This window comes from Bombina bombina, chromosome 2 (genome assembly GCF_027579735.1).
Source record: "Bombina bombina isolate aBomBom1 chromosome 2, aBomBom1.pri, whole genome shotgun sequence".
Classification (NCBI taxonomy): Eukaryota; Metazoa; Chordata; class Amphibia; order Anura; family Bombinatoridae; genus Bombina; species Bombina bombina.
In genome coordinates this window covers 501,808,855-501,821,351 of record NC_069500.1, presented here as the reverse complement: position 1 = coordinate 501,821,351, position 12,497 = coordinate 501,808,855, and the positions used below count along the sequence as shown (strand labels likewise).

The 12,497-nt window shown below is 35.4% G+C and overlaps 1 protein-coding gene across 1 annotated transcript; it reads right to left on the bottom strand.

Moving 5' to 3' along the window:
- Positions 1–8,254: 8,254 nt before the first annotated feature.
- Positions 8,255–10,200, bottom strand: LOC128647065 (olfactory receptor 5V1-like). Its single transcript, XM_053699880.1, has 2 exons — positions 9,292–10,200; positions 8,255–8,611 (listed from the first exon to the last, which is right to left on the bottom strand). The coding sequence occupies exons 1-2, from the start codon at positions 10,198–10,200 to the stop codon at positions 8,255–8,257; spliced, it is 1,266 nt and encodes a 421-aa protein (XP_053555855.1).
- Positions 10,201–12,497: the final 2,297 nt, after the last annotated feature.

Below are 12,497 nucleotides of genomic sequence, written 5' to 3'. Positions count from 1 at the left end.
ACTGAACAAATTTGTTCAGCTTCTTTTTTCCCTGATCTCCAGATGATCAAAAGATCATCAATGAAATGTTTGTATAGTATAATCCTTTCTCTCATGGGATTAGTATCTTCATATACAAAGTTGCATTCCAGCCAACCAATGAAAATGTTGGCATATGAGGGGGCACACTTTGCTCCCATCACAGTACCGCGTAATTGCAGGTAGTAAATACCTTTAAACATAAAAATGTTATGTTCTAGTAGGGAACATGTAACCCGCAAAACATATTCCTTTTTGATTAAACCCATGTCATTGTCCAAGTCCAACAAGTACTATATGGCCAGAAGCCCCTTGTCATGGGGTATGCTTGAATACAATGACACAACATCAATTGTCAGCCAACTGTAATCTTCTTGCCTTTGCAAACCTCTTATAAGGGACAAGACATGTGTTGTATCTCTCAAGTAGATTTGGAGCCTTTGTACTGTCCTTTGCAGAATGGCATTAAGCCATTCTGACAAATGGCTGAATAGAGACCCAACGCCTGACACAATTGGTCAATCCATTACATTGTCCAGACTCTTGTGGACCTTTGGCAGATGATGGAACATGGCGACCACTGGGATTTTCTACTATGAGAAATTTTGATGTATCTCTATCTATGATCCCAATGCTTACACCATCATCTACCAAAGACCTGAGTTCCATCTGGTATTGTGAACTGGGGTTCTTATGAAGAATTTTGTACATATTAGGATGAGGATCCCTCAACTGTTGATGTGCTTCTGCTATGTAATCTTGATGGTCCATTACCACTATACTTCCTACTTTATCTGATTGTCGAATTACTACATTCTCATTACTGTTTAGTAATTTTACAGCTTAATTATCTTGAGAGTTAAATTACTTTTGGGATGTGTGGTATTATAGTGTAGGTTGGTCAGATCTTCCACTACCCTTTTGTGGTATAACTCAAGTGCACTGCCTCTACTTTGTAAAGGATAAAAATAAGAATTAGGCTTGAGTTTGTGATAGGCTCTGTTCTGACCTCTATCAGCAGAATTCAATGATTCTCTTTCCAATTCTTCAAGTGTTACAAAATCACAGACATCCTGCAATGTGTGTTCAGGGTGTCTTGATGTAGGATTATTCTGTTCTGTATTATTAGTCAAATCACAACTCTCACTGGAGAAATGTTTCTTCAAGGTCAATTTCCTAATGAATTTGTTAACGTCAGAATGTGCGGTGAAGTCAGAAACTGGTGAGGCACTTGCTACTACATGCTCAAGTGGACTTCAGAGTGCCTAAACATCATGGGTATTGTAGTTCTGATTCTGAAACATCAGGAGTTCCAAGATTCCCCATCCACGCTTTAAGGCAACTTTGGATACAGCAGTTACATTTCTATCATGATTATTGCATACAATAAAGTGCAGGCACTGCAGGCTTCCATCTATATATAAGGTAGATTCAGTTATATTTAAAAATAAAAGCCAATGAGTAAAATCACACCTTTTCATATGGGTGAAATAATCATTCCTGTCACTTAAAGGGACAGTCTACACCAGATTCTTTTTTTTTGGTTAGAGATAGATTATCCCTTTATTACCCATTCCCCAGTTTTGCATAACCAACAGTTATATTAAAGGGAAAGCCAAGTTCTATCATAAGCTTTCATGATTCAAAGAGGGCATGTAATTTTAAACAACTTTCCAATTTACTTTTATCACCAATTGTGCTTTGGTCTTTTGGTATACTTAGTTGAAAGCTAAACCTAGGTAGGCTCATATGCAGATTTCTTAGACAAGTCCAGGTTTAAGAAGTGTATAAGAAGATCTTTAAAGAATGGCTAGGTACAATCTCATTTTGGGACAAAGACATTCTGTGAAAATTCTCAAAACATGGCAGTGTGTAAATTGCAAACAGTTAACCCAGTCAAAAACCATTTCAGCTTTGCTAACATTTAAATATGGGATATCACCAAATCCTCCCAAAAGCCAGATGCTACATAACATATACCTATCTATATCTATTGGGTTCTTGTAAAGCGCAGCTGAAGGCTGCACTAAATTTGATGTTTTCTTGTTTTTTTTTTGTTTTTTTTTGTTCTATTGATCACATAATACACTAGTATAAAACATTTACTACACATAAAGAGAGAGACATGGAGGGAGAATAAAAAAAGAGGGGACATGGACAGTCAAGGGGAGGGAGATAGGGATTATAAATAGCAATATTGCTTACTATGCTTTTTAAATGTACCTTGGCTTTGCTGTCCTTTCTGGGGGGCGGGGGAGGTGGGGTTTGGCAGTCAAGAGGATAAATCCAATAAGAGCAGAGGGGGAAGGGAAGTTGAGGCTTCACCTCAGAAGCTAAATAACAATTTGAGTTTGTTTGAAGTTATGCTCATTGCTAATTGGGGGAGAGTGACACTTTCCTTCACAGACAGCAACCTGTGCTGCACCAATCAGCCCTGCAGTAAAAGGGATGCCAGGAACCTCCATTCACATCATTTAGCCCACTTACCAGACAGTGCAGCAGAAGGGAAGCCATTGCACATGTGTCTGGTAACAGCAGTGCTGCAGGACACAACATGAGCTCCAGTAACACAGAGCTGCCTGAGGTTGGGGGTGGGTCCCAGTGCTCCACTTTCAGAAGCCAGCAGAATCCAGATCTCTTGCAGAGAGAGCACAGGGGCTGTTCAAGCAGACAGTGCAGCGTGATACTTGTGCCTGTACTGTGCTCTCTGCTTCTCTGTGCTTCAGGGGATTACCCCTACCTCAATCACAATGATGACCAGCACCAGCGTATCGCCCTGCTGTAAGGCAGAATAATCATGAAGCTGCCTCTATGCTATCCCTGATTTTTCCATTTACAATCTGAAGCCCCAGCACACCCCTCGTTAGCATATTATACTATGGATGTTTAACTAAACATAATTGACTAGATTATGATTTTTTTGGTATGAGTGAAAAAGCAGCGTTAAGGCTCATAATGCTACTCTTTCACTACCGCTGCTATTACGAGTCTAGGGGCACGAAAAATAGTGGTGAGAGACAGCACCTTTTCAATCCGGGGCACAGGAAAGGGTTAGCCAAACCCCAATATCAATCTCAAAAAGGTAATTTTCCAGCCTCCAATAGAATTTAAAAGACCTTTATTAATCTCTTACAGGGTCCATTAATGGACCCTGTAAGAGATTAATAAAGGTCTTTTAAATTCTATTGGAGGCTGGAAAATTACCTTTTTGAGTCTAGGGGCACCACACACTTTTTTGGCCTTAATGCAAAATAACTTACGCAATTTGCATAAAGTCTTTTTTCAATGGGACTTCCATAGCACCGTTATTACAAGCTTTTTCTGGGAGGAGCAGTACAGCGTATCCCGCAAGATTCGTAACGCAATCTAAAGTCAGTAGTTATGAGTTTTATGCTACAAAGCTGTAGTATAAAACTCATAACTAAAGTGTTAAAAAGAACTCTAACACCCATAAACTACCTATTAACCCCTAAACCGAGGCCCTCCCGCATTGCAAACACTAAAATAAAATTATTAACCCCTAATCTGCCGTTCCCAACATTCCAATCAGGCAATAGAATGCAAGCTCAATAGGATTTTTTCTCCTAAAATAGCTATAACTAAAAACTACTTCCAAAACTATTCAGCTTTGATATTAATGAGTTTTTTGGGTTTATATATACAGTATATATATTTATATATACTGTATTTCAAACTATATTAAAGATGAATGTAAGGAGGATACGTTATTCCTTCTTAGTAAAGAAAGGGAATTCAGCACTCTTTTAGTTTGAACACTGTTTATTTTTTATTTTTCAATAAAACAGAAACAATACTCTGATGCAATTGAATCCTGTGAGCTGTTGATACAGAGTTTATACAGAGTGTGGTAATTAAGTGCCATTTCATCTGGGTGCTGGTGTGTTTAAATACTGTGACTGGTTTGGATTCAAATTGAACCTAATATGGAACCATGATGGGAGAGGGCCCTTTATAAGACAACAAGGGTTCCCTGTGTACATTTGTCTCCCACTGAGTCCTATTTTTGGAATATAAGTCAGTTCTGCTGTATGTTTATATCAGATTTCTTTACATGCTGCTTCAGTGATGACAGGAAAAGAGGAGGGCTCTACAGAGAAAACCAATTACTTGTTTGTTCACAAGCTCCACGTGAAAGGGAGTCCCAAGAGGGAATTGTGAGCCACTTCTCAAACGTTTGGTCATGTAAGCATTACAACACTGACTTTGTTAGTTCTAAATACAGTCCGGTCTAACCTTAAGTGCGGTGGATACCACGGTTGAACTTACTGGAATTGTTTGGGTTCTGTGTTTATCACTCCATGCCCAATATGGCTACTTTCACCATTTAAATGGAAGGTTGTCTTCCTGTCATTATTTTCAAGCACATCACAATAATGCAGGCTCCTCTGTTTAATACTATGATGGTATAGGTCTAAAATCAGCTCACATAAGATTTTTACATTAGGTGTGAGATTTCATGTGCAATATGACGTATCCTAAATGTTTCATATCTTTAGAATATGCATAAATGGGTTTGCGTGTAACTTTTTATGGAAAGCGTAACAAAGAGACCCTTTTTGTTTCTGTTTTATTGATTAATAAAATATAAATGGTGTTCAAATTAAAAGAGTGCTGAACTCCCTTTCTTTACTAAGAAGGTATAACTTATCCTTCTTACATTCTTCTTTAATATAGTTTTTAGAGTCTGTACCATTGCCTTTTAATAAAGGTTAGTGAACTACCGAGTTATCACATCCTGGTAAGGGATATAACTTTTTCTCTCTCAGTTTTAATTATATATATATATACTTAGATTTTACTTCCTACTTCCTAACAACATAATGCAATATCTTAGCATTACTTGAGCTTTTTTGCCCCTTATTACAATCACTAAGGTATACAAAGGCATTTACAGGCAGAAATTAGAAATCATAGTAATCTATCAGCCTTCAATTGGCCCTAAGATAACTAACAGTATAAAAAAAAAATAACTTCTTTACTTTCCTGTATTTAATGTTGTAGCTTTTTCTAATGCCTAGTGTGTTTTCACTAGGACCAATATTAGTCACGTCTTCTTCATCTTTATATTGCTTTTTGAATAAGGTGAAGAAAATAATTTTTAAAACTGAATATCCCACTATTGTTGGTCTTGTACTGTTTATACTTTTTTGTAAAATGTTATTAGAATTATTAGTATTAGTATTAATTATTAGTATTAGTATATATATATATACGCATAAATATTTAGATATGTGTATTCATGTATCTCTATGTTAAAGCGTTTTGCACACCTGAGACCTCACATCTTTTTAATGATTTTTTTTTAAATACTATTTATAGTACAGTGTTATAGTGTAACTGTACAGTTAAATTAATTTTTGATGTTTTTGTAAGTAAGTTAACCAGTGCTCTGAAGGCGTGGCAAACCAACGTGCATTAAATTAAATTGCGCTCAAGTGAGCGTGTTTACTTCCAACTCATAATATGCATGCTATTTACAAGCACAAAGAGCTGAGAAAAAACCCTTATCACTTGCTTGTAACAGATAGCGGGCAACTCATAATTTAGCCCAAAGTGTGCTAATCAAAATATATGAAAAAATTCACCATACTCATCCCTGAGATTACTTCATTATAAGTGCCTATATTGTCCTTTGCCAGTGCCTATATTGTCCTTTGCCAGTGCCTATATTGTCCTTTGCCAGTGCCTATATTGTCATTTGCCAGTGCCTATATTGTCCTTTGCCAGTGCCTATATTGTCCTTTGCCAGTGCCTATATTGCCCTTTGCCAGTGCCTATATTGTCCTTTGCCAGTGCCTATATTGTCCTTTGCCAGTGCCTATATTGTCCTTTGCCAGTGTTTCTACCAATTGAAAGCACAATACCCCATGCCATACAGCAAGTAGAGACAGCTTTAGTTGTTAACTAAACAGTTTCAGCCATTACTACTTAAATCAGTCAGATTTTGTAAATTGTAAAGCACATATCTGTTCCATATGTTGTGTCATTAGCACTATTAGCTTTTTACATGATGATAATAATAATAATAGTAATAATTATAACAGTAATATTAATAGTAATAAAGTCAAATACATAAGAAATCATACATGAGCTGTTTACAAATGTGAATGTATGAGTTTCCACTATATATTTATGAAAACAATGAATAAAAATAAAATAATATAGAATCCGAACACTATTAACAGTTTATTTTAGGAATAAGATGCTAAAAAAATAATCTAAAATAAAGTAAACGTGTTACTTTTGAGGCATCAATAGGAAAACCAAATCTAAAAGGTGTTTCCTAATTAGTTAATTTTGGGGTTTTTGTGCCAAGTTATGCTTCCTTAGCATAAGTTGTGCTTTATTCTTATTATTTTAATATGTTGCTAATATATTAAGTTCAAAGGATATTATATGAACAAGCAGGGTCAGACTGGGAATAAAAAGCAGCCCTAAAAAATTTGGAGACCAGCCCTATTTTAAGGTCACAAAGCATAATGTGCACAACCCATTTTTCTCAAAGGGGATTACTTCTTCCCCCAATATTTTGTTTCAGAATAATATTATATTAGTTTGTATTTCCAGATTGCTGTTATATGCACTCATTTACATTCAAAGACCAATTACATCCAATAATAACCCCTTTAAATTGTAGCTTCCCAGCCCCAGCTGCTGTAGCCTACCAGGAAATCTGCTAGTATCCTGGTAGGCCAATCCAGCCATGTGAACAAGACAGGGTTTTAAATTTAATAAAGCATGTTTAGAGGCTTTGAATTAAAAGGACATGAAACCCAAAATTTTTCTTTCATGATTCAGATAGAGAATACAATTTCAAACAACTTTCCAATTTACTTCTATTATTTAATTTGCTTCTTTCTATTGTTATCATTTGCTGAGATGCTTATCTAGGCAAGTTCATGAGCAGCAGAGAACCTAGGTTCTAGCTGTTGATTGGTCGCTGCATATATAAACTGATTGTCATTGGCTCACCCATATGTTCAGTTAGAAACCGGTAGTGCATTGCTGCTCCTTCAACAAATGATACCAAGAGAATAAAACAGATTAGATAATAGAAGTAAATTAGAAAGTTGTTTAAAAATGTATTCTCTATCTGAATCAAGAAAGAATGGGTTTCATGTCCCTTTAACAAAGATGTAACATTTAACAATGTTCTCCTTTATATAACAGAAGATGTGACTTTCCAACCAAAAAAAAAAATCAGTTGGATATGGTAAGGTGAAGTTGGTTATGGAGTGTCAAATAAGCGAAAAATACCGTTATCCATATACATTTACGATTTCCAAAAAAGAAAACCAGACAGATCATCATTGGAATAAACATAATTAGCATCTTATCAGATTTCATTAAACCTTTTTCTTATGATATTAAATACAGTTACTTTATTGACTAAAACCTGTGCAAATTCATTTAAAACTAACTTGTAATGTCACTTCATTGTCAGCAAACTGCTGAAATGCATATACATGTATTACATTAAATACAATAATACAATTAGATTTAAGATGTAATATGTTAAACACAAGTAGTTTGAAAAATAATAAGAAAAATGTAAATGTAATATTAAAATTAATATTGTTTTATTAATAATTTAGTAAAATAAATTCTAAATTTAATATTATTGTTAAATTTTGAATATACTTTGATTGTATTTTAACTTTACATATGTATTTAATTGTGTGATTGCATTGATAACCGTTTCATGGGTGTGTTTACATTCAATTGATTTTATTTCATTATGTCTCCTTGTCCAAATTTTCCTTAAAAAGATTTAACAGAAGATTTTTTATAATATTTTTATTTTGCAATATTCTTAAGTCATAACTAAAGCAAGTTTGTAGAGATCATGTGATTGAAATTATATTACTAATGTATCAAGTTCAGAGAAATTCCCTGGTAAAGTGGTAATATTTAGTATTGTTGCAGACTGAGATAGTTAGTATCAACTTGTATCAATTAATCAGTCATTCTGAGTACATGCAAAATATACCACACAGGGAAAACGCAACTAGTACCGCTGCTCGAAAGTGGTTATCGAAAATGTCACTTATGGATGTGAAAAGTTGTACCTTAGTACTAGGACTTGGTGACGTTCACTGCTGTAAATCCTGTCAGTTGCGGATTCCCTGGAAATCCCACCTGATGGTGGGTCCGAGCTCCACAGATGCGGAAGACATAAAAAACTAAGCTTCCAAGGGCAAGGCGCTTCGCTCAGTTAGGTCATGTGACCGGATGGAGTATCCTTATAGGACAAGATGATAACGGCACATAGTGGATCAGGAAGCTTCCCAAGCTCCATAGACAAGTGAATAAAGGTTAAATCCACATACGAGGTCATTGAAGTGTAGTACTTTATTGTAGTCAATGTAGAGGAATACATGGTGTGAGCCTGCATGTCTCTGTATGCCTCTACATCAGGGGTATAAAACTCAAAGTATCTGGGGGGCCACTGGCCAAGTGTTCTTTTCCAATGGGGGCTGCTTGAACTGAGTAAGTGCTCCGAAACTGGATATACTAGGACATGGAAGTGACATGTATCCAAGTAGTAGTAAAAAGTGGGAGTTGTAGCCCACTATAGACATAAACAGTTGTATGTTTATCCTGTGAGTACCAAGTAAAGTGATCATCTTGGAACTGTATAGCAACGTAAAATGTGACATTTACACAACACAGTGTGTGGTAGGAGTCTACACTTGATGCTTTGTCTTTATATTTGTCTTGTGAGTGCCTATATAGAAAAACTAGTTACACCTCTTAGAACTCTAAAAAAATTGACAGCTCAAAGTAATGGTCTACCTATTTAACAAGGGAGGGCCATATGAAACTATCTGGAGGGCCGCATTTGGTCCTGGGGCCTGTTCTTTGAGACCACTGCTCTACATTGACTACAATAAAGTACTACACTTCAATGACCTTGTATGTGGATCTATCCTTTATTCGCTTTACGGATTGAAATTATAGTTTGACTTAGAAAGTTAGCTTCAAATCGGTACAATTAGTTATTTGCTTTGCGGAGAGTTAGCTTACTGTACTTCAGTTAGAAAGTCAGTTAATATTCTTACAAAGCTGACTAGAACTGACTTGGGTTATCAAATAACTTTCAAAGTATTTTTTTTTTACAACTGAGCAGTTCTTTGAGAATAGATAATTTGCAATCTCACAATGTATATAATCCTCTGTATTTTTTGCATGTTTTTGATGCTATATATATGTGATCACATAAGATAATATTTACTATACTATTTTGATTACTTTTTTTAGAGCTTGCTTAACATTATTACTCCTCAGACTGTATATGACAGGATTTAGTGCAGGTGTTACAATGCTATATATTACAGATACCACTCTATTCTCGATTGAAGAATTATTATAGTTTGGCTGTATGTAAGTGAAAAGACTAGACCCAAAAAATAGTGCCACAACTGTGACATGTGATGAACAAGTAGAGAAAGTCTTTTGTCTCCCATCTGAAGAATTAATTTTTGTAATAGAGTTTAGGATAAATGAATAAGAAATTATAATGAAAAGGAAAGGGCTGAGGCCTACCCAAACACCTCCTACAGTAAAAAGGACCAATTCATTGACTGATGTCTCTATACAGGAAAGACGCAGAAGAGGTGGAATGTCACAGAAAAAGTGGTTGATTTTATGAGAATTGCAAAAGGGAAGACAAAATGTTAGAGCTGTATGAATTGAAGCATTCAAACTGCCACTAATCCAAGAAAGGAATGCCAGCAAAATACACATGTTTCCATTCATTATACATTTATAATGCAATGGTGAACATATGGCTACATATCGATCGTATGCCATGACTGTTAATAGGAAAGCTTCAGTACCTTCTAAAAAGACATAAAAATATAGTTGATTAAGGCAACCAAAGTAGGAAATGTAGTCATTATTAGTTAGAAGAGTCACTAGCATTTTAGGAATAGTGACTGAGATATAGCCAATATCAAGGAATGCTAGATTTCCAAGGAAAAAGTACATGGGAGTTTTGAGGTGTGAATCACACAACGTCACCCATAGAATGGCAATATTACTCAAAACAGCTTCCATGTAAATGATTAATAAAATAAATCCCAGGGCAACTTGCCATTCATAGATGTCTGACAGCCTTAAAATGAAGAATCCTGAGATAGTTGAATTGTTTGACATCATCTCGCATTCCAGTAAATATATATGGTAGTATTTTTGTCAATCAAAAGAAAATATTTTTGTGCACTGAGGTATCTAGCAAATGAACTCACCCCATGAAATTCTAATTTTGCTGAAAAACAAATATATGTTTAAATATTATTACAACAAATTTCTCATACTTTGCACCCCCGTTTCTTGCCACTGATTTGACCATTCATTTAAGTTGAATTGTTCGTGTTGCCAATATTAAACTTATTTTTTTATTTTTTTATTGAGGTTTTAACAAACATATACAGTTCATACAGATGTGCCAAAACTGAAATATCACAAACTTGAGATGAAGTGCAGAAAGACAAAATAGTGTACGGTTTCAGGTACATACATATTAAATAGGCAAAAATAACTGTAACCTCGGTTTTATGTTTGAAATTAGTAGGCCACTCTCGGACCATATTAGAATAACAATGTTCGATGGAGGTGAGCTAATTGAATCCAGAGTCATTTTTAGGCTCAAGAAAGCATGAAACGCAAAGAACAAAAAACAATAACACTAAGAAAACCAGTGCTCTTAGTAGAATAGTACATTTTGAAACATGACATAACAGTGTTTATGCATTACCCTCCATAGCTTTTTTATTAAAACTATTTGTTATTTAATTGTTATTAGCAGAGGTGTTCATTGTATTCTTGAGTGACACTTGGGATATGATTAATTAGGCAATAACCTAAAAGGTTCTGACTAAGAAACATTTTGCATTGTGTATATTACCCATCCATGTTATGTCGAAGAATATTGCTCTATTATTTAACCCCTTAATGACCACAGCACTTTTCCATTTTCTGTCCGTTTGGGACCAAGGCTATTTTTACATTTCTGCGGTGTTTGTGTTTAGCTGTAATTTTCCTCTTACTCATTTACTGTACCCACACATATTATATACCGTTTTTCTCGCCATTAAATGGACTTTCTAAAGATACCATTATTTTCATCATATCTTATCATTTACTATAAAAAAAATATAAAATATGAGGAAAAAATCGAAAAAAACACATTTTTTCTAACTTTGACCCCCAAAATCTGTTACATATCTACAACCACCAAAAAACACCCATGCTAAATAGTTTCAAAATTTTATCCTGAGTTTAGAAATACCAAATGTTTACATGTTCTTTGCTTTTTTTGTAACTTATAGGGCCATAAATACAAGTAGCACTTTGCTATTTCCAAACCATTTTTTTTCAAAATTAGTGCTAGTTACATTAGAACACTAATATCTTTCAGGAATCTCTGAATATCCATTGACATGTATATATTTTTTTTTAGTAGACAACCCAAAGTATTGATCTAGGCCCATTTTGGTATATTTCATGCCACCATTTTACCGCCAAATGCGATCAAATACAAAAAATCGTTCACTTTTTTACAAATTTTTTACAAACTTTTGGTTTCTCACTGAAATTATTTGCAAACCGCTTGTGCAATTATGGCATAAATGGTTGTAAATTCTTCTCTGGGATCCCCTTTGTTCAGAAATAGCAGACATATATGGCTTTAGCATTGCTTTTTGGTAATTAGAAGGCCGCTAAATGCCACTGCGCACCACACGTGTATTATGCCCAGCAATGAAGGGGTTAATTAGGGAGCATGTAGGGAGCATTTTGGGGTAATTTTAGCTTTAGTGTAGTGTAGTAGACAACCCCAACTATTGATCTAGGCCCATTTTGGTATATTTCATGCCACCATTTCACCGCCAAATGCAATCAAATAAAAAAAAAACGTTAACTTTTTCACAATTTTAGGTTTCTCACTGAAATCATTTACAAACAGCTTATGCAATTATGGCACAAATGGTTGTAAATGTTTCTCTGGGATCCCCTTTGTTCAGAAATAGCAGACATATATGGCTTTGGCGATGCTTTTTGGTAATTAGAAGGCCGCTAAATGCTGCTGCGCATCACGCGTGTATTATGTCTAGCAGTGAAGGGGTTAATTATGTAGCTTGTAGGGAACTTGCAGGGTTAATTTTAGCTTTAGTGTAGAGCTCAGCCTCCCACCTGAAACATCAGACCCCCTGATGCCTCCCAAATAGCTCTCTTCCCTCCCCCACCCCACAATTGTCCCCGCCATCTTAAGTACTGGCAGAAACTCTGCCAGTACTAAAATAAAAGGTATATTTGGGCTTTTTTGAGTTTTTTTTTTAGCATATTTACATATGCTGCTGTGTAGGATCCCCCCTTAGCCCCCAACCTCACAGATCCCCCACCAAACAGCTCTCTAACCCTCCCCCTCTGCCTTAATGGGCGCCATCTTGGGTACT

Coding starts and splice junctions, on each gene's coding strand:
- LOC128647065 (XM_053699880.1), bottom strand. CDS start 10,200: ATGATGTCAAACAATTCAACTATCTCAGGATTCTTCATTTTAAGGCTG. Junction 8,612..9,291: donor TTAAGCAAGCTCTAAAAAAA/GTAATCAAAATA, acceptor TTATGTCTATAG/TGGGCTACAACTCCCACTTT.